Source organism: Telmatherina bonti (assembly GCF_933228915.1).
Source record: "Telmatherina bonti genome assembly, chromosome: 17".
Taxonomy (NCBI): domain Eukaryota; kingdom Metazoa; phylum Chordata; class Actinopteri; order Atheriniformes; family Telmatherinidae; genus Telmatherina; species Telmatherina bonti.
The window spans coordinates 38,697,416-38,718,550 of record NC_136615.1 but is presented as its reverse complement, the minus strand read 5'-3'; the positions used below and the strand labels follow the sequence as shown (position 1 = coordinate 38,718,550).

General features: G+C 52.0%; 1 protein-coding gene across 1 annotated transcript in view; it reads left to right on the top strand.

Moving 5' to 3' along the window:
- Positions 1-20,614, top strand: part of chd1 (chromodomain helicase DNA binding protein 1) — a 50,498-nt gene extending 29,884 nt beyond the window's left edge. The window contains exons 19-36 of the mRNA XM_079256828.1: positions 264-412; positions 1,678-1,774; positions 3,748-3,843; positions 3,922-4,098; positions 4,184-4,344; positions 4,420-4,461; positions 4,537-4,670; positions 5,036-5,174; positions 6,307-6,457; positions 6,546-6,668; positions 10,765-10,905; positions 10,974-11,174; positions 11,247-11,351; positions 13,158-13,336; positions 13,412-13,511; positions 13,590-13,641; positions 13,717-14,002; positions 19,432-20,614. Of these exons, the coding sequence (XP_079112954.1) occupies positions 264-412; positions 1,678-1,774; positions 3,748-3,843; positions 3,922-4,098; positions 4,184-4,344; positions 4,420-4,461; positions 4,537-4,670; positions 5,036-5,174; positions 6,307-6,457; positions 6,546-6,668; positions 10,765-10,905; positions 10,974-11,174; positions 11,247-11,351; positions 13,158-13,336; positions 13,412-13,511; positions 13,590-13,641; positions 13,717-14,002; positions 19,432-19,714 (2,616 nt within the window). The 3' untranslated portion in view covers positions 19,715-20,614. The remainder of the gene's footprint in view (positions 1-263; positions 413-1,677; positions 1,775-3,747; positions 3,844-3,921; positions 4,099-4,183; positions 4,345-4,419; positions 4,462-4,536; positions 4,671-5,035; positions 5,175-6,306; positions 6,458-6,545; positions 6,669-10,764; positions 10,906-10,973; positions 11,175-11,246; positions 11,352-13,157; positions 13,337-13,411; positions 13,512-13,589; positions 13,642-13,716; positions 14,003-19,431) is intronic.
- The last annotated feature ends 521 nt before the right edge of the window (positions 20,615-21,135 follow it).

Here is a 21,135-nt window from a genome sequence, read left to right as displayed (position 1 = left end):
GTCTGTGTCTTCAGCCTCCAGGCAACTCCAGTCCACTAGGTGCACTGTCCTACTGGTTTTAGATGTTTCAGTGTACCTGATGTCTTCTGCAGAACTTGACAATCTGCTGTTAATTTGGAGAAGTGAAAAATTTCAAACCTGCAGGACAGCAAACTGTCTCATTATCTCTGCTGTGGTAACTGTATAACTCCACAAACTGCTGTCACTGAAACGCTGAGATGCTGCTCCGAGGATAAACCCAGTGTGTCCTGTATCACTGGCAGGTGAACATCTACCGGCTGGTCACTAAAGGTTCTGTGGAGGAGGACATCATTGAGAGGGCCAAAAAGAAGATGGTGCTGGACCACTTAGTCATTCAGAGGATGGACACCACGGGAAAAACCGTCCTTCATACGGGAGCTGCTCCCTCTAGGCAAGTAGACTCCTATACCAGGACACTTGCTGCCAAACCAGTTCAGTCTGCCAGTTCCAGTTCAGTCTGCCAGTTCCAGTTCAGTCTGCCAATTCCAGTTCAGTCTGCCAGTTCCAGTTCAGTCTGCCAATTCCAGTTCAGTCTGCCAGTTCCAGTTCAGTCTGCCAATTCCAGTTCAGTCTGCCAGTTCCAGTTCAGTCTGCCAGTTCCAGTTCAGTCTGCCAGTTCCAGTTCAGTCTGCCAGTTCCAGTTCAGTCTGCCAGTTCCAGTTCAGTCTGCCAATTCCAGTTCAGTCTGCCAGTTCCAGTTCAGTCTGCCAATTCCAGTTCAGTCTGCCAGTTCCAGTTCAGTCTGCCAGTTCCAGTTCAGTCTGCCAATTCCAGTTCAGTCTGCCAGTTCCAGTTCAGTCTGCCAGTTCCAGTTCAGTCTGCCAGTTCCAGTTCAGTCTGCCAATTCCAGTTCAGTCTGCCAGTTCCAGTTCAGTCTGCCAGTTCCAGTTCAGTCTGCCAATTCCAGTTCAGTCTGCCAGTTCCAGTTCAGTCTGCCAGTTCCAGTTCAGTCTGCCAATTCCAGTTCAGTCTGCCAGTTCCAGTTCAGTCTGCCAATTCCAGTTCAGTCTGCCAATTCCAGTTCAGTCTGCCAGTTCCAGTTCAGTCTGCCAGTTCCAGTTCAGTCTGCCAGTTCCAGTTCAGTCTGCCAATTCCAGTTCAGTCTGCCAGTTCCAGTTCAGTCTGCCAGTTCCAGTTCAGTCCGCCAGTTCCAGTTCAGTCCGCCAGTTCCAGTTCAGTCTGCCAATTTCAGTTCAGTCTGCCAGTTCCAGTTCAGTCTGCCAGTTCCAGTTCAGTCCGTCAGTTCCAGTTCAGTCTGCCAATTCCAGTTCAGTCTGCCAGTTCCAGTTCAGTCTGCCAGTTCCAGTTCAGTCTGCCAGTTCCAGTTCAGTCTGCCAATTCCAGTTCAGTCCGTCAGTTCCAGTTCAGTCTGCCAGTTCCAGTTCAGTCTGCCAGTTCCAGTTCAGTCTGCCAATTCCAGTTCAGTCTGCCAGTTCCAGTTCAGTCTGCCAGTTCCAGTTCAGTCTGCCAATTCCAGTTCAGTCCGTCAGTTCCAGTTCAGTCTGCCAGTTCCAGTTCAGTCTGCCAGTTCCAGTTCAGTCTGCCAGTTCCAGTTCAGTCTGCCAATTCCAGTTCAGTCTGCCAGTTCCAGTTCAGTCTGCCAATTCCAGTTCAGTCTGGTCTCTGGGTCTCATGGATGTGTTTTCTGTGATGCAGTTCAGCGCCGTTCAACAAGGAAGAGCTGTCGGCCATCCTGAAGTTTGGTGCTGAGGAACTGTTCAAAGAGCTGGAGGGGGAAGAGCAGGAGCCTCAGGTACGTTCGCCTCCATATCAACATGCTGGGTGTACTGGTGAGACTGGTTCGCCTCCATATCAACATGCTGGGTGTACTGGTGAGACTGGTTCGCCTCCATATCAACATGCTGGGTGTACTGGTGAGACTGGTTCGCCTCCATATCAACATGCTGGGTGTACTGGTGAGACTGGTTCGCCTCCATATCAACATGCTGGGTGTACTGGTGAGACTGGTTCGCCTCCATATCAACATGCTGGGTGTACTGGTGAGACTGGTTCGCCTCCATATCAACATGCTGGGTGTACTGGTGAGACTGGTTCGCCTCCATATCAACATGCTGGGTGTACTGGTGAGACTGGTTTGCCTCTACATGAACATGCTGGGTGTACTGGTGAGACTGGTTCGCCTCTACATGAACATGCTGGGTGTACTGGTGAGACTGGTTCGCCTCTACATGAACATGCTGGGTGTACTGGTGAGACTGGTTCGCCTCTACATGAACATGCTGGGTGTACTGGTGAGACTGGTTCGCCTCTACATGAACATGCTGGGTGTACTGGTGAGACTGGTTCGCCTCTATATGAACATGCTGGGTGTACTGGTGAGACTGGTTCACCTCCATATCAACATGCTGGGTGTACTGGTGAGACTGGTTCGCCTCCATATCAACATGCTGGGTGTACTGGTGAGACTGGTTCGCCTCTACATGAACATGCTGGGTGTACTGGTGAGACTGGGTCGCCTCTACATGAACATGCTGGGTGTACTGGTGAGACTGGTTCGCCTCTACATGAACATGCTGGGTGTACTGGTGAGACTGGTTCACCTCCATATCAACATGCTGGGTGTACTGGTGAGACTGGTTCACCTCCATATCAACATGCTGGGTGTACTGGTGAGACTGGTTCGCCTCCATATCAACATGCTGGGTGTACTGGTGAGACTGGTTTGCCTCCATATCAACATGCTGGGTGTACTGGTGAGACTGGTTCGCCTCTACATGAACATGCTGGGTGTACTGGTGAGACTGGTTTGCCTCCATATCAACATGCTGGATGTACTGGTGAGACTGGTTTGCCTCCATATCAACATGCTGGGTGTACTGGTGAGACTGGTTCGCCTCTACATGAACATGCTGGGTGTACTGGTGAGACTGGTTCGCCTCCATATCAACATGCTGGGTGTACTGGTGAGACTGGTTTGCCTCCATATCAACATGCTGGGTGTACTGGTGAGACTGGTTCGCCTCTACATGAACATGCTGGGTGTACTGGTGAGACTGGTTTGCCTCCATATCAACATGCTGGATGTACTGGTGAGACTGGTTTGCCTCTACATGAACATGCTGGGTGTACTGGTGAGACTGGTTCGCCTCTACATGAACATGCTGGATGTACTGGTGAGACTGGTTTGCCTCTACATGAACATGCTGGATGTACTGGTGAGACTGGGTCGCCTCTACATGAATATGCTGGGTGTACTGGTGAGACCTGCTATCTGGAAGCTAGCTTTGTGCTAGCTACCTGCTAGCTGGATGCTAGCTTCGTGCTAGCTTCCTCCTGGCTTTCTGCTGGCTACCTGCTTGATGGAAGCTGGCTTCGTGCTAGCTACCTGCTAGCTGGATGCTAGCTTCATGCTACCTGGAAGCTACCTTCCTCCTGGCTTTCTGCTGGCTACCTGCTAGATGGAAGCTAGCTTCGTGCTAGCTACCTGCTAGCTTTCTGCTAGCTTCGTGCTAGCTGGAAGCTAGCTTCCGTTTATTATTTATCTGCCTGTTTTTTTCCGATTTATTAACTGCTCATGTTGGATCAGAGTGAATTATTCAGCTCCAGTCATCAGAGCGGAAGCAGATCTTTGGGATAATTTTGTCTCCGGTCCTCAGACTGACCTGATGCTCAGCTTGTCGTTCATCACTGACAGGATGATCTGCTCTCATTATTCATCGGTTTCGTCCTGCCTTGTTCAAGATGTTTGTGTCTTGCTTTGTTCAGGAGATGGACATTGATGAAATCCTGAAAAGAGCAGAGACCAGGGAGAACGATCCTGGACCCTCCACGGTGGGGGAAGAACTGCTGTCTCAGTTCAAGGTCAGAGCGGCCATGTTTATCCAGGAAGCTGCTGGAGCCGTGCCGCTTTATGTAAACGTGTCCATCTGATGCGTACAGGTGGCCAACTTCTCCATGATGGAGGATGAGGACATCGATATTGACTCAGAGCGGAGCCAGCGGAGTTGGGACGACATCATTCCAGAGGAGCAGAGGAGGAGGATGGAGGCGGAGGAGAGACAGAAGGAACTGGAAGAAATCTACCTGTTACCGCGCATGAGGAACTGTGCCAAGCAGGTAACGGCGCTCCCTTCTCTCCCCCTCATCTGGAAGGAGGAGGATTGCCTCCCGTCCTCACCCCAGCTCTGCTCCTCCTTAACAGATCAGCTTTAACTCTTCTGAGGGCCGGCAGAGTCGGAACAGGAGATATTCCGGATCCGACAGCGACTCCCCCTCGGACCGGAAAAGACCAAAAAAACGGGGACGACCTCGGACCATTCCACGAGAAAACATCAAAGGTTTTAGTGACGCTGAGATCCGCAGGTGAGGCTTCGACTTGTCCGCACCTTCCTCTGCTCATGTTTTCATCCTCGTTTAATGCATCTGGATTCCCGACAGGTTTGTGAAGAGCTACAAGAAGTTTGGAGGACCGCTGGAAAGGTGAGATGCTGCAGCAGGTCTTCCTCCCGACTCACCAAGATGCTGCAGGTCTGATCGCTCCTGCTTTGTCCCCAGGTTGGACGCCATCGCTCGGGATGCTGAGCTTGTGGATAAGTCTGAACACGACCTGAAACGACTGGCGGAGACGGTCCACAATGGATGCCTGAGAACACTACGGGAAAACCCCTGCGGACCGGAGAAGACCTCAGGTGATCCAGCACTTGGTTTTAGCTGACAGGATCAGGTGCTGGCTCTGACCCAGTCTGCAAGTCAGCAGAGACTGGGAGGATGGAGGCAGGTTTGGATCTGGGTGCAGGTTTCCGGTCCGTTTGCAGGTTTTGGATCCTGCGCCAGATTGTGTGATGTCTGTCACAATGGAAACAGATAATTCCCTCCCCTCCTGGTTTCATTGGGAAGGCTGCTGATGCAACATTCCATGAAGGTGGAAAATGTGGAATTCTGCATGAGCTTAGTGGTGTCTGTCCGCCTGCTCCAGGCCCGGTTACAACAGTTTCACTTCATTTGATCCCTTTTCCAGTGGAAAGTGAGTCCTGTCCTTCTGTGTTCTGACCAGGAGGACGAAGGGGGAAGGTGAAGGGTCCGACCTTCAGGATCTCCGGGGTCCAGGTTAATGCCAAACTCGTCATCTCCCACGAAGAAGAGCTGGCTCCACTTCACAAAGCCATTCCTGCTGATCCGGAGGAGAGAAAGAGGTGAGGATCCCGTTCTGTCCGGATTCTGTTGGACAGAACTGGGCCTCTTCTGGTCTGAGAGGGTTCAGAGTTCTGGTTCTGGTGGTGCACAAGAAACCAGTACCTGTATAGTACTGCAATATCGGAGCTATGCCAGCATTTAAAAACGACTTTTTTTCCTTTTAACACAAAAGAGCTGGTAAGTTGGAACCGGTGCCTTTCGGCACGGCGAGGCCGGCGAGTGGCGTGGTCGCCGAGGCGGACCTGGGACGGGAGAACGGCAAGTCGCGTTGCGGACAGACAGACCTGGCTAGAGGGAAAAATTAGATTTCCCACCCCCAGCGGACAGCCTGCAAATGCGCAGATCCTCCACCATCACATTTTAAGTTTGAAGTTTTTATTTTGCTTGATGAATCACGATTTCAAATGGAATGGCCCCGCCGTATGAATTAAAACACTGAAGCTTCCAGACTGACAGAGGAAAATGTGGACACTCTCTTGGTGAGGAAGCTGAGAGAGGTTTCAGTTGCTGCAGTTTTATTTAACGGCTGTTGCTGTGTTCCACTGGTTCTCTCTGTTCTAAAGGCCGGAACATTGCAGTTCCCATGCCGGGTATTTATTGGTAATATTCCTGTTCCTATTCCCAAAGTCTGTTGGAAAATAAAGGGTATCTTGACATTAGAGTGTTTTCCTATCGACTAAAAAGCATTGAAAAGCAAAATGGTATCGGTACCAAAAGGAGAACTTGGTATGGTGGCATCAGCCAGTACTGGTCCACTCAGACTGGACCAGGGCTTGGGACCAGTTGTGTCGTAAGCGGAGACCACAACATGTTTTCATTCAGAAGCAGAACTGAACATATGTGTGCAGGATGGTCTTCTACATGAGACCCGATCGGACCAAACTGGATCTTTCAGCGATGATTCTTTCTAAACTGCAGGAAGAAAAGATTGAAGAAAAACCTATACCTGAGTCTGGGGTTCTTCGGCCTCCTGCGACCCGACCCGGATAAGCAGCAGATGGATGGAACATGGCCATGATGTGGCTCCATGCTCCGTCCACCTATCTTATCTCCTCTCACCCCATCAGGCAGTTTTTCTCCCGTTTCCCTTTGCATGTGGCAGGAAAGCTGACGGCTGGTCTGATCTCGCAGGTACATGATCCCGTGTCACTCCAAGGCAGCACACTTTGACATCGAGTGGGGGAAGGAGGACGACTCCAGCCTCCTGGTAGGAATCTATGAATACGGTTATGGCAGCTGGGAGATGATAAAGATGGATCCAGACCTGAACCTCACACACAAGGTGAGTTCAGCCTCAGACGTTTCATTGACATGACGTGTTTGGGTTTGTCGTCATGACGATGGCTAAGACCATGCGACCTGTTTCTCAGCTTCTACCAGATGATCCTGATAAGAAGCCTCAAGCCAAGCAGCTGCAGACCCGAGCCGACTACCTCATCAAGTTACTGAGTAAAGACCTGGCCAAAAGAGAAGCCCAGAAGCAGAGCGGGACGGTAGGTGGCGCCGCCGTCGGGGAGAGAGCATGTGCTGTCAATCACACTCATTAACAACCAATCAGAAGCTGAGCTGGTGGTTAGGAGATCCAGGTCTGGGCTGGACCTCAGAGTGTGGTTTGAAGGGGACTGGGAGGACTGGAAGGGGACTGGGAATGACTGGAGAGGACTGGGAAGGACTGGAGGGGACTGGGGAGGACTGGAGGGGGCTGGGGAGGACTGGAGGGGGCTGGGGAGGACTGGGAAGGACTTGGAGGGGACTGGGAAGGACTTGGAGGGGACTGGGAAGGACTGGAGGGGACTGGAGGGGACTGGGGGGGACTGGGGAGGACTGGAAAGGACTTGGAGGGGACTGGAAAGGACTTGGAGGGGACTGGGAAGGACTAGAGGGGACTGGGGAGGACTGGAAGGGACTGGGGAGGACTGGAAGGGACTGGGGAGGACTGGAAGGGACTGGGAAGGACTGGAGGGGACTGGGAAGGACTGGAGGGGACTGGGGAGGACTGGAAAGGACTTGGGGAGGACTGGAGGGGACTGGGAAGGACTTGGAGGGGACTGGGGAGGACTTGGAGGGGACTGGGGAGGACTTGGAGGGGACTGGGAAGGACTGGAGGGGACTGGGGTGGACTGGAAAGGACTTGGAGGGGACTGGAAATGACTTGGAGGGGACTGGAAATGACTTGGAGGGGACTGGAAAGGACTGGAGGGGACTGGAAAGGACTGGAGGGGACTTGGAGAGGACTGGAGGGGACTGGGGTGGACTGGAAAGGACTTGGAGGGGACTGGAAATGACTTGGAGGGGACTGGAAAGGACTGGGGAGGACTGGAAGGGACTGGGAAGGACTGGAGGGGACTGGGAAGGACTGGAGAGGACTGGAAAGGACTTGGAGGGGACTGGGGAGGACTGGAAAGGACTTGGAGGGGACTGGGGAGGACTGGAAAGGACTTGGGGAGGACTGGAAAGGACTTGGAGGGGACTGGGGAGGACTTGGAGGGGACTGGGGAGGACTGGAGGGGACTTGGAGGGGACTGGGAAGGACTGGAAAGGACTTGGAGGGGACTGGAAAGGACTTGGAGGGGACTGGAAAGGACTTGGAGGGGACTGGGAAGGACTGGAAAGGACTTGGAGGGGACTGGAAAGGACTTGGAGGGGACTGGAAAGGACTTGGAGGGGACTGGAAAGGACTTGGAGGGGACTGGGGAGGACTTGGAGGGGACTGGGAAGGACTGGAGGGGACTGGGAGGGACTGGAGGGGACTGGAAGGGACTGGAAAGGACTTGGAGGGGACTGGAAAGGACTTGGAGGGGACTGGAAAGGACTTGGAGGGGACTGGAAAGGACTTGGAGGGGACTGGAAAGGACTTGGAGGGGACTGGGAAGGACTTGGAGGGGACTGGGGAGGACTGGAAAGGACTGGAGGGGACTGGAAAGGACTGGAGGGGACTGGAAAGGACTGGGGAGGACTGGAGGGGACTGGGGAGGACTGGAGGGGACTGGGAAGGACTTGGAGGGGACTGGGGAGGACTTGGAGGGGACTGGGGAGGACTTGGAGGGGACTGGGAAGGACTTGGAGGGGACTGGGGAGGACTTGGAGGGGACTGGGGAGGACTTGGAGGGGACTGGGGAGGACTTGGAGGGGACTGGGAAGGACTTGGAGGGGACTGGGAAGGACTTGGAGGGGACTGGGAAGGACTTGGAGGGGACTGGGGAGGACTGGGAAGGACTGGAAAGGACTGGAAAGGACTTGGAGGGGACTGGAAAGGACTTGGAGGGGACTGGGAAGGACTGGAGGGGACTGGAGGGGACTGGGAAGGACTGGAAAGGACTTGGAGGGGACTGGAAAGGACTTGGAGGGGACTGGAAAGGACTTGGAGGGGACTGGGGAGGACTTGGAGGGGACTGGGGAGGACTGGAGGGGACTGGGAAGGACTTGGAGGGGACTGGGGAGGACTGGAAAGGACTTGGAGGGGACTGGAAAGGACTTGGAGGGGACTGGGGAGGACTGGAAAGGACTTGGAGGGGACTGGAAAGGACTGGAGGGGACTGGGGAGGACTGGAGGGGACTGGGGAGGACTGGAGGGGACTGGGGAGGACTGGAGGGGACTGGGAAGGACTTGGAGGGGACTGGGGAGGACTTGGAGGGGACTGGGGAGGACTGGAAAGGACTTGGAGGGGACTGGAAAGGACAGTGGAAGCGGCTTGTTGTGCCACCAGATTTCTTTGCCTCCATGCAGTTTTCTCCGGACAAACGTTCCTTCTCCAAACGAAAAAAGTTTTGCAGTCAAATTAAGTCAACTTCCGTGATGTTCCGCGTTAAAAAATATATATTCGGTTTTAATCGGTCAATTCTGCAATTCCTTCCACGATTCTGTGACCGCAGAAAGTACAGGGCCCTAAGTTAGTCCTGGCAAGCATTCAGTATGGCCGTTAGAAAATCTGTCATTTCCAGTGTCCTCTCTTATGAAAGAACCAGTCCAGGCTGGCTGCTCTGCTTCACCCACCTGTCAGGTGTTCCACCAGGTGAGACTGCTGTGTTCTGGCTCGTCTGCACTGCTGGAACCATAAACTGGTTATACTGGTTTCCTTTCTCTACCGAAGGCATGATGTGGGACTAGTGATGGAAATAAACATGTCGTGCTGACCCCACCTGGTGATGATGATGATGATGGAGGTGATGATAATGAAGCTGCTGGTGATACAATTTAATTCAACTTTATTTATAAAGCGTCACATCACGGCAATGCCATCTCAAGACGCTTTACAGACAGAGGGGAAAACATAATGAAAGCCAATTCCAGCCTATATAAGGAAACCAACAGATTGAGTTGAGTCCAACTCAATCTCCCATCCTGAGCAAGCACACTGGCGACAGTGGGAAGGAAAAAACTCCCTTTTAACAGGAAGGAAACCTCCGGCAGAACCCGGCTCAGGACAGGCAGCCATCTGCCTCTGCTGTGTGGGGGAAAGAGGACAGAAAGACAACAGACAACAGGAACTGCTACTCCCGGCCAGGGAGACCTGCTGAGACAGGAGACATACATGTTAATGATGCAACACTGTTATTGGGGGGGGGGGTAAAAGAAAGAGATAAAGAGAAAGAAGCTCAGTGTATCAGGAAATGTCCCTCAGCAGTCTAAACCTATAGCAGCATAACTAAGGGATGCTAACCATCCCTAGCTATAGGACTTATCAAAAAGATAAGTCTTCAGCCTAGTCTTAAAGGTGGGGATTGGAGGAGGCTCTTTGAGACTCCATGTACCAGTAAGCCTGCAGTCTGGGAACGAAGTACTCTGCTTGGTATATAAGGAACTATGAGGTCTTTGATATATAGTGGTGCCTGGCTGTGGAGGGCTTTATATGTAAGCTAAAGTAATGCCATCCAGGTTCATTACAAAACTGGAAAATTTAGCTCTGAGTTTTTCAGATCCAACGAGAATTACTTCAGTCTTATCTGAGTTTAAGAGGAGAAAATTTCTAGACATTTAAGTCTTTATGTCTATGAGACAATTTTGTAGCCTATTGGGCTGATTTGTTTCATCTGGTTTAAAGGATAAGTATAGTTGAGTATCATCTGCATAACAATGAAAGTTTATTCCATGCTGTCTAATAATTTTGCCTAAAGGGAGCATATATAGCGTGAAGAGTATTGGTCCAAGTACAGAACCTTGAGGAACTCCATGACTTACTGTGGTTTGTGAGGGGGACTTGTCATTTACATGAACGAACTGAAGTCTATCAGATAAATATGATTTAAACCAGCTTAACGCTGTACCTGTAATTCCAACCACCTGTTCTAGTCTCTGTAACAGAATGTTATGATCGACTGTATCAAATGCAGCACTAAGATCAAGCAAGATAAGTACGGACACAAGTCCTTTGTCTGAGGCCATAAGAAGGTCATTAGTAACTTTCACCAATGCCGTCTCAGTACTATGATGAGCTCTAAATCCTGACTGAAACTCCTCGCATAAATTATTTCTGCTCAGGTGGGCATGTAGCTGAGCTGAAACTATTTTCAATCCTCCCCAGGTGATGATGATGGTGATGATGATGAAGGAATAGTAAACCTCTGTCATGTCTCTTTGAACGTCTACAGACAAATTCACGAAAAAGGAAACCACGAAGTAAAAAGAGCAGAACTCCGAAGATGAAGATGGACGAGGTGACGAAGAGTCCTTCCTCCGATCCTCTGTCAGACAAGAGGTCCGATGATGAAGATGAGCTGGATGAGGACAAGGTAAGCGGTCCTGGTGGTCGCTGGCGGCCGCCGTCTCCGCTCGCTGTAACCTGGATGGTCCGTTTCAGGAGGCGGCGCCAGTGACGACGGTGAGCAGACGCAGCAGAGCAGATAAGGTGGTGGTGAAGGAGGAAGAGGACGACGAGGAAGAGGAGGAGGAAGAGCAGGATCTGTCCTCTTCAGGGGAGGGCAGAGAGAAGGAGGTGAAGGAGGAGGAAGACTGTGAGGTGAAGGAGGCAACGCAGAAGCAGGAGGAGAGCTCTGAGAAGGTGAGTCTGTCCCGTCGCTCCTGATCCCGACGTCTGGAATGACAACGTCTCATTCTCCAACCGTTTCCCCAGAACGAGGCGAAGCTGGAGGTCCGGGAGCACAGCAAGAGGGCCGGCTCCGAACCGGTTCTGGTCTCTGAGGAGTCAGAGGAACTGGACCAGAGGACCTTCAGCGTGGTGCGTACAGTCATTTGGATGCAAGTAGAAACAGCAGAGAAGTAGAATTTGTTCAGGACTGATTCATGCAGAAATAGAAAATACAGTAGAAACACTGATATGCATGACGGGATCCATGTTTTATCCCTGGATTTATTCCCATCCGGAATATACTGCGATAAACGTCTGTGGTTATTTCCACGTTTGTGTCGGTCGTCCACACGGAGCTGTGGGCTTCGCTTTAGACTCGTCAGCGTTTCTACCATACCTGTGGCCTAAAGAACCTCCCACCAGACAGGTAGACACACACAGACACCGTCCTGCTGTGTGTCCTGGCTGCGAGCAGGAATTTACGTTCTGCATGTCCACCGGAGCCGGAACCAGCATGGGGACTGGGCCAGCACCAGTTCCAGTGGAAACAACAGAACCTTGTGGGGTCCATAGTACACAATAAGTAGCAGATCATCAGGAAGTCCAGTATGTGTTTAAACCAGCATGGGAACTGGGCCAGCACCAGTTAAACTGGCTCAGAAAGCTAATCTGCAGACAGATCCTGCAGATGTGGAAAAATGACATTTTCCTTTTCCAGTCAGAAACGTCTCTAGTCGGTCTGAAACTACGGAGACTTGAAGGTCCATTTCTGCTCGCCATTAGTCTCCCGCCACCATGGTTGTCACGGCGCTTCATCCACTAGTGGCCAGTATGGATCAGAGTTCACCTCCATGATGGGAGTGCGGACGCACCACTATTAACTGGTTAACCACCATTGAAAAAAACACAAGAAGAAGAGGAAAAAAGCATGAATTTTTGGAACAATTGTGTTTTTTTGTCTGGCAGTTTCTGCGTCGTCTTCTTCCTGTTCCTCCTCTTCTTCTGTGGTTTGTTCCTTTCTCTGGTCCTCCTCTTCTTCTGTGGTTTGTCTCTTTCTCTGGTCCTCCTCTTCTGTGGTTTGTCTCTCTCTGGTCCTCCTCCTCTTCTGTGGTTTGTTCCTTTCTCTGGTCCTCCTCTTCTTCTGTGGTTTGTCTCTTTCTCTGGTCCTCCTCCTCTTCTGTGGTTTGTCTCTTTCTCTGGTCCTCCTCCTCTTCTGTGGTTTGTCTCTTTCTCTGGTCCTCCTCCTCTTCTGTGGTTTGTCTCTTTCTCTGGTCCTCCTCCTCTTCTGTGGTTTGTCTCTTTCTCTGGTCCTCCTCCTCTTCTGTGGTTTGTCTCTTTCTCTGGTCCTCCTCCTCTTCTGTGGTTTGTTCCTTTCTCTGGTCCTCCTCCTCTTCTGTGGTTTGTCTCTTTCTCTGGTCCTCCTCCTCTTCTGTGGTTTGTTCCTTTCTCTGGTCCTCCTCTTCTTCTGTGGTTTGTTCCTTTCTCTGGTCCTCCTCTTCTTCTGTGGTTTGTTCCTTTCTCTGGTCCTCCTCTTCTTCTGTGGTTTGTTCCTTTCTCTGGTCCTCCTCTTCTTCTGTGGTTTGCTCCTTTCTCTGGTGGTCCTCTTTTTCTGTGGTTTGTTCCTTTCTCTGGTCCTCTTCTTCTTCTGTGGTTTGTTCCTTTCTCTGGTCCTCCTCTTCTTCTGTGGTTTGTTCCTTTCTCTGGTCCTCCTCTTCTTCTGTGGTTTGTTCCTTTCTCTGGTTGTGTGTCGGCTGTAAAACTCAACCCTGGTGTTTCTGTGTCAAGTCATTGAAAAGAAGCCAGATTAGGTCTGTACGCGCTGCAGGAGACCAGTGAAACGTGTCTGTCCTGGGCGTCCAGCAGAAAGGGGCCTTTAGGGAAGCGTGTGATCCGTGGGTGTGTGTGTGTGTGTGTGTGTGTGTGTGTGTGTGTAACCTGAAGCTGTGGTTGCTGCAGTGTAAGGAAAGGATGCGGCCGGTGAAGGCCGCCCTGAAGCAGCTGGACCGGCCGGAGAAAGGCCTGTCGGAGCGCGAGCAGCTGGAGCACACCAGGCAGTGTCTGATAAAGATCGGAGACCACATCACGGAGTGTCTGAAGGAGTACTCCAACCCCGAGCAAATCAAGCAGTGGAGGAAGTAAGTTTGCCATGCCGCAGCTGATGCAGGTTCCTGTTGTCTGGTTCCTGATGGGTTGTCGCTTCTCTTGAACAGGAACTTGTGGATATTCGTTTCCAAGTTTACCGAGTTTGATGCCAGAAAACTACATAAACTCTACAAGCATGCAATCAAGAAGAGGCAGGAAAACTGTCAGGTAAGTGGCGGTGGTGCTGCAGGTTGTCCGTCCGTCTGCTGGGCCGCCGCTCCATGTGGTCTGTTTCTTATCCCGCAGGCCGCCGAGCACCACACTAGAAGTCTGAACCCTCACAGCTACAAACACGCAGGTGGGTCGCGCTTCTCCTCCAGACTCCTGCAGGATCCCAGTCCGGACTCACCTCCGTGCTCCTCCTCTCCCGCAGATGTTGAACGGCTGAAGGACAGCTGTCACCATGACGACAGCAGCAGGGACAGCTACAGCTCGGACCGCCACCGGCCTTCAGGTCGATCCCATGAGAGCAGCAACAAAGACCGCCACAGCTCGGAGTCGCACAGGAAGACCCCGGAGTCCAGGAAGAGACCCTACTCCTCCTTCAGCAACGGCAAAGACCACCGAGACCACTACAGACCGGGCAGCCGGGACCGAGACAGACCGGGCAGCCGGGACCGAGACAGACCGGGCAGCCGGGACCGAGACAGACCGGACAGGTGAGGAACAGCTCAGAACCTTTCAGGCTTTGAATCCTTTAAATGCCACTTTTAACACTGCCACAATGCCACACAGATCCACACTGGTTCCAGTTGAACAGCAGCCATTCTGGAATGTCAGCGATTCATTTGGAACGTGGTGAAACTTGATATTTTCTCTGGTTTCCGTCAGATAAACTGGTTTCCAATCAGGCAGATGCTGGAAGTTCAGGGGTCTCAGTTAAAAGTATGCACGGACAAAACTGGCGTTTTCACGCAACGTTGGCAATCTCTGAAAGCCAAAATGGAGGGATGGGCTTCATCGTAAACAGCAGTCTGCTGAGTCACAGCTCCGTCCGAAAACACGTCCAACCGTCACGTTGCTCCCAGATGATCGCCATGGCGACCGCCGTGTGAGGCAGGTAGCATGCTGCTCTGCAGAAGGAAGGAGTCATCATTTCATTCAAGTGTTGGAGGTGTTGCATGATGGCCGCTCTCAGGACTGGACTGCCCCCCCTCCCTCCCCCCCTACAGCTTTGTCCTTGGATCTCTGTGCTGAACCAGGTCTGGCCCGTATTAGAGACCGGCCTGTCGGAACCGCTGGGTCCCCATCGCAACCAGCTCTTTCCAGCTTCGATCACACAGTATGTGTTTCAAATAATTATTAGTGAAGTCTCTGTTCAGTGGTCTGTAAGTCTGTTGGAGCGGCGCTGAGTCCATCAACACCTAGAAAACCAATAGAGATGGGAATAGACACCAGGAGAGAAGGGAATAGACACGAGGAGAGAAGGGAATGGGACCATCAGGAATGGTACCAGTAGAGATGGGAACGGTACCAGTAGAGAATGGAATGGTACCAGTCGAGATGGGAACAGCACCAGTCGAGAAGGGAGCAGACAATAGAGAAGGGAACTGCACCAGGAGAGAAGGGAGTGGGACCATCGGGAATGGTACTTGTAGAGAAGGGAAAGGCACCATTCGAGATGGGAACGGCACCTGTAGAGATGGGAACGGTACCAGTCGAGATGGGAACGGTACCAGTCGAGATGGGAACGGCACCAGTAGAGATGGGAACGGCACCAGTAGAGATGGGAACGGCACCAGTAGAGATGGGAACGGCACCAGTAGAGAATGGAATGGTACCAGTCGAGATGGGAAGGGCACCAGTCGAGATGGGAACAGCACCAGGAGAGAAGGGAGCAGACAATAGAGAAGGGAACTGCACCAGGAGAGAAGGGAGTGGGACCATCGGGAATGGTACTTGTAGAGAAGGGAAAGGCACCAGTCGAGATGGGAAAGGCACCAGTCGAGATGGGAACGGCACCAGTCGAGATGGGAACGGCACCAGTCGAGATGGGAACGGCACCAGTCGAGAAGGGAATAGACACCAGTATAGAAGGGAATGGGACCATTGGGAATGGTACCAGTAGAGAATGGAATGGTACCAGTCGAGATGGGAAGGGCACCAGTAGAGATGGGAACGGTACCAGTCGAGAAGGGAGCAGACAATAGAGAAGGGAACTGCACCAGGAGAGAAGGGAGTGGGACCATCGGGAATGGTACTTGTAGAGAAGGGAAAGGCACCAGTCGAGATGGGAACGGCACCAGTCGAGATGGGAACGGCACCAGTCGAGATGGGAACGGCACCAGTCGAGATGGGAACGGCACCAGTAGAGATGGGAACGGTACCAGTCGAGATGGGAACGGTACCAGTCGAGATGGGAACGGTACCAGTCGAGATGGGAACGGTACCAGTCAAGATGGGAACGGCACCAGTAGAGATGGGAACGGTACCAGTAGAGAATGGAACGGTACCAGTCGAGATGGGAAGGGCACCAGTCGAGATGGGAACAGCACCAGTCGAGAAGGGAGCAGACAATAGAGAAGGGAACTGCACCAGGAGAGAAGGGAGTGGGACCATCGGGAATGGTACTTGTAGAGAAGGGAACGGCACCAGTCGAGATGGGAACGGCACCAGTCGAGATGGGAACGGCACCAGTCGAGATGGGAACGGCACCAGTCGAGATGGGAACGGCACCAGTCGAGAAGGGAATAGACACCAGTATAGAAGGGAATGGTACCATTGGGAATGGTACCAGTCGAGATGGGAAGGGCACCAGTCGAGATGGGAACAGACAATAGAGAAGGGAACTGCACCAGGAGAGAAGGGAGTGGGACCATCGGGAATGGTACTTGTAGAGAAGGGAAAGGCACCAGTCGAGATGGGAACGGCACCAGTCGAGATGGGAACGGCACCAGTCGAGATGGGAACGGCACCTGTAGAGATGGGAACGGCACCAGTCAAGATGGGAACGGCACCAGTAGAGATGGGAACGGCACCAGTAGAGATGGGAACGGCACCAGTAGAGATGGGAACGGTACCAGTAGAGAATGGAATGGTACCAGTCGAGATGGGAAGGGCACCAGTCGAGATGGGAACAGCACCAGTCGAGAAGGGAGCAGACAATAGAGAAGGGAACTGCACCAGGAGAGAAGGGAGTGGGACCATCGGGAATGGTACTTGTAGAGATGGGAACGGCACCAGTCGAGATGGGAACGGCACCTGTCGAGATGGGAACGGTACCAGTCAAGATGGGAACGGCACCAGTCAAGATGGGAACGGCACCAGTCGAGATGGGAACGGCACCAGTCAAGATGGGAACGGCACCAGTCGAGATGGGAACGGCACCAGTCGAGAAGGGAATAGACACCAGTATAGAAGGGAATGGGACCATTGGGAATGGTACCAGTAGAGAATGGAATGGTACCAGTCGAGATGGGAAGGGCACCAGTCGAGATGGGAACAGCACCAGTCGAGAAGGGAGCAGACAATAGAGAAGGGAACTGCACCAGGAGAGAAGGGAGTGGGACCATCGGGAATGGTACTTGTAGAGAAGGGAACGGCACCACTCGAGATGGGAACGGCACCTGTAGAGATGGGAACGGTACCAGTCGAGATGGGAACGGCACCAGTCGAGATGGGAACGGCACCAGTCGAGAAGGGAATAGACACCAGTATAGAAGGGAATGGGACCATTGGGAATGGTACCAGTAGAGAAGGGAACGGTACCAGTAGAGATGGGAACGGTACCAGTAGAGATGGGAACGGTACCAGTCGAGAAGGGAGCAGACAATAGAGAAGGGAACTGCACCAGGAGAGAAGGGAGTGGGACCATCGGGAATGGTACTTGTAGAGAAGGGAAAGGCACCAGTCGAGATGGGAACGGCACCTGTAGAGATGGGAACGGTACCAGTCAAGATGGGAACGGTACCAGTAGAGATGGGAACGGCACCAGTCAAGATGGGAACGGCACCAGTCGAGAAGGGAATAGACACCAGTATAGAAGGGAATGGGACCATTGGGAATGGTACCAGTAGAGAAGGGAACGGTACCAGTAAAGATGGGAACGGTACCAGTCGAGAAGGGAGCAGACAATAGAGAAGGGAACTGCACCAGGAGAGAAGGGAGTGGGACCATCGGGAATGGTACTTGTAGAGAAGGGAAAGGCACCAGTCGAGATGGGAACGGCACCAGTCGAGATGGGAACGGCACCAGTCGAGATGGGAACGGCACCAGTCGAGATGGGAACGGCACCAGTCGAGATGGGAACGGCACCAGTCGAGATGGGAACGGCACCAGTAGAGATGGGAACGGCACCAGTCGAGATGGGAACGGCACCAGTCGAGATGGGAACAGCACCAGTCGAGATGGGAACAGCACCAGTCGAGAAGGGAGCAGACAATAGAGAAGGGAACTGCACCAGGAGAGAAGGGAGTGGGACCATCGGGAATGGTACTTGTAGAGAAGGGAAAGGCACCAGTCGAGATGGGAACGGCACCTGTAGAGATGGGAACGGTACCAGTAGAGATGGGAACGGCACCAGTCGAGATGGGAACGGCACCAGTCGAGAAGGGATTAGACGCCAGTATAGAAGGGAATAGACGCCAGTATAGAAGGGAATGGGACCATCAGGAATCGTACCAGTAGAGAAGTGAACGGCACCAGTCAAGATAGGAAGGGCACCAGTAGAATAGGGAGTAGACACCAGTATAGAAGGGAATGGGACCATTGGGAATGGTACCGGTAGAGAAGGGAACGGTACCAGTAGAGAAGGGAACGGTACCAGTAGAGATGGGAACGGTACCAGTCGAGATGGGAACGGTACCAGTCGAGATGGGAACGGTACCAGTCGAGATGGGAACGGCACCAGTAGAGATGGAAACGGCACCAGTAGAGAAGGGAATAGACACCAGTAGAGAAGGGAATAGACACCAGTAGAGAAGGGAATAGACACCAGTAGAGAAGGGAATGGGACCATTGGGAATGGTACCAGTAGAGAAGGGAACGGTAGCAGTAGAGATGGGAACGGTAGCAGTAGAGATGGGAACGGTAGCAGTAGAGATGGGAACGGTACCAGTAGAGATGGGAACGGTACCAGTAGAGATGGGAACGGTACCAGTAGAGATGGGAACGGTACCAGTAGAGATGGGAACGGTACCAGTAGAGATGGGAACGGGACCAGTAGAGAATGGAATGGTACCAGTAGAGATGGGAACGGGACCAGTAGAGATGGGAACAGCACCAGTCGAGAAGGGAGCAGACAATAGAGAAGGGAACTGCACCAGGAGAGAAGGGAGTGGGACCATCGGGAATGGTACTTGTAGAGAAGGGAAAGGCACCAGTCAAGATGGGAACGGCACCTGTAGAGAAGGGAACGGTACCAGTCGAGATGGGAATGTTACCAGTAGAGATGGAAAGGGCACCAGTCAAGATGGGAAAAGCACCAGTCGAGAAGGGAGTAGACAATAGAGAAGGGAACTGCACCAAGAGAGAAGGGAATAGACACCAGTACAGAAGGGAATAGACACCAGTACAGAGGGGAATGGGACCATCGGTAATGGCACGGGTCGAGATGGAAAAGGCCCCAGTCGAGGTGGGAACGGCACCAGTCGAGATGGAAAGGGCACCAGTCAAGATGGGAAAAGCACCAGTAGAGAAGGGAATAGACACCGTTACAGAGGGGAATGGGACAGTCGGGAATGGCACCAGTCGAGATGGGAACGGCACCAGTCGAGATGGGAACGGCACCAGTCGTGATGGGAACGGGACCGGTAGAGATGAGAACGGCATCAGTAGAGAAGGGATCGGTACCAGTAAAGAAGGAACGGCACCGTCATAGAAGGGAATTGGACCATCGGGAAAGGGACCAGTAGAGAAGGAATGGCACCAGTATAGAAGGGAATTGGACCACTGGGAAAGGGACCAGTAGAGAAGGAACGGCACCAGTAGAGATGGTAATGTCAATAGTAGAGAAGGGACGGGACCAGTAGAGAAGCGAACGGCACCAGTAGATATGATGGGACCAGTAGAGATGAGCCAGGATGTCGTGAGTCCAGTTCGGTCCAGTTCAGTCGGCGTGGCGATTAACCCTTTCTGCTTGTGTGTTCAGGTTTTATAATGATGGCAAACACAGGAAGACGGAGGATCACCGCGGGGGCAGAGAACACCGGCTGGACGTCAAGGACTCGTCCCACTCGGACCACCATCTGTCCCACCGCTACCACCCAGACTGGTCCACGGAGCAGCGGGCCTCAGCCAGCGGGACCCGGTCTCCTCGAGACCAGCGCTCCCCCTACGACTCCCGCTCGCCGCTGGGCCGCCGCTCCCCCTTTGACTACTCGTCGGACCACAAGAGCACGCCGGAGCAGATCTGGAGCAGCCGCAAGACATAGCAGGAGCTGGGGGTCCACCTGCAGCGCCGTAGTCTACACAGGAAATGCCTTACACGGACCCCTCAGGCTGCTGGGAGCACCGGGCACCAGGCTGCTGGGTCTGCACAAACACTTATTTTTCTATGTAAGAGTTGAAGTTGTCGGCTCTGCAGCTGCTTTTTACTTTTCTAAAGGTTCTGTTTGTTTTGACGCTGAAACGGACGAACGGACCCTGAATGCTACGTCATCTTCCTACCAACTGGTGACACTGGTGACACTGGATTCTGTCTGTCCGTCTTCGTCCTCTCCCCGTCGTCATGCGGTGCAAGGCGATGTAACGTGTCTGGTTGAATCCAGTCTGGACTCAGGCCCAACACCTGGAGTACCTCATTTCCTCAGCTCCCCACCCCCCACACAACCATGATTTATTTAATACATACATGTAAAAAAAAAAAAAAAAAAAAAATTTTTTTACATGTATAAAAGAAATGTTTTTTTAGAGAAACTTTTATCATGTTTTTTTGTTTCCTAAATGTAAATAGTTTTTGTAAGATAGAGAATGTGGATTATCCTCAGGCGGGTTTATCATGACTTTCCCTGTCAACTCAGGCTTTTTGTCGTTCTACGAGTGAGTTTCTTCAATAGTTGTTTCATAATGATGAAAATGCGCTCAGAATGTAACTTTTGGAAAAGGGAAAGGACTTTAACAACACGTGGTGTTGGCATGCAGGAACACATGTACAGACAGGTTAGAGTCCAGCTAGACTTTCTACTTTTACTTTATTCTTTTTCATGTAGGCAATAATAATGTCAACGTTTCTATGCAGCCAAGTATGTTTGTTGTGAACCAGCTGAATGAAGCCACTGTTATGGTCAGACTTGTACAGATTTCCTCTATATTTCCAGATGAATTTACACTGAAAGCGCATGAATTTTTATTAACTTTTATATAGTTGTTTATGAAACCATTAAAATCAGTCACTGTACTCACTCGTACAACCAGTCAACGTGTCTGACCCAGCACTTCGCTCTGGTTCACATGAGGGAAGCTTTTCATGTCCGTCCCAGCCTATGCCGTTCCCATTAGTTTACGCTAGTTTAACTCTACAGCGGGGGTGTCGCACTCCTCGAGGTACCCGGCAGCGGTTTGTTGTTCCCCTCCAACACAGCTGATTCTAATCCAGCAGCTTCTTTTCTACCCGTTAGTCATTTTGATCAGGTGTGTTGGAGCAGGGAGACAAGAAAAAAAAAACCTGCAGGATACCGGACCGGACCGTAAATATTGGGACATAAACACACTTTAGGGATCTTTACACCCCGTGGACTTTCAGCTTTGCAGGTGTCCAATCCAGGCGACGAACGGTGTAGGAAATACAGGTTTCTGGACAGGCCTCACTTTTTAAACGACCAAAAGTCATGAGACATATATTTAGAAGCTGTTC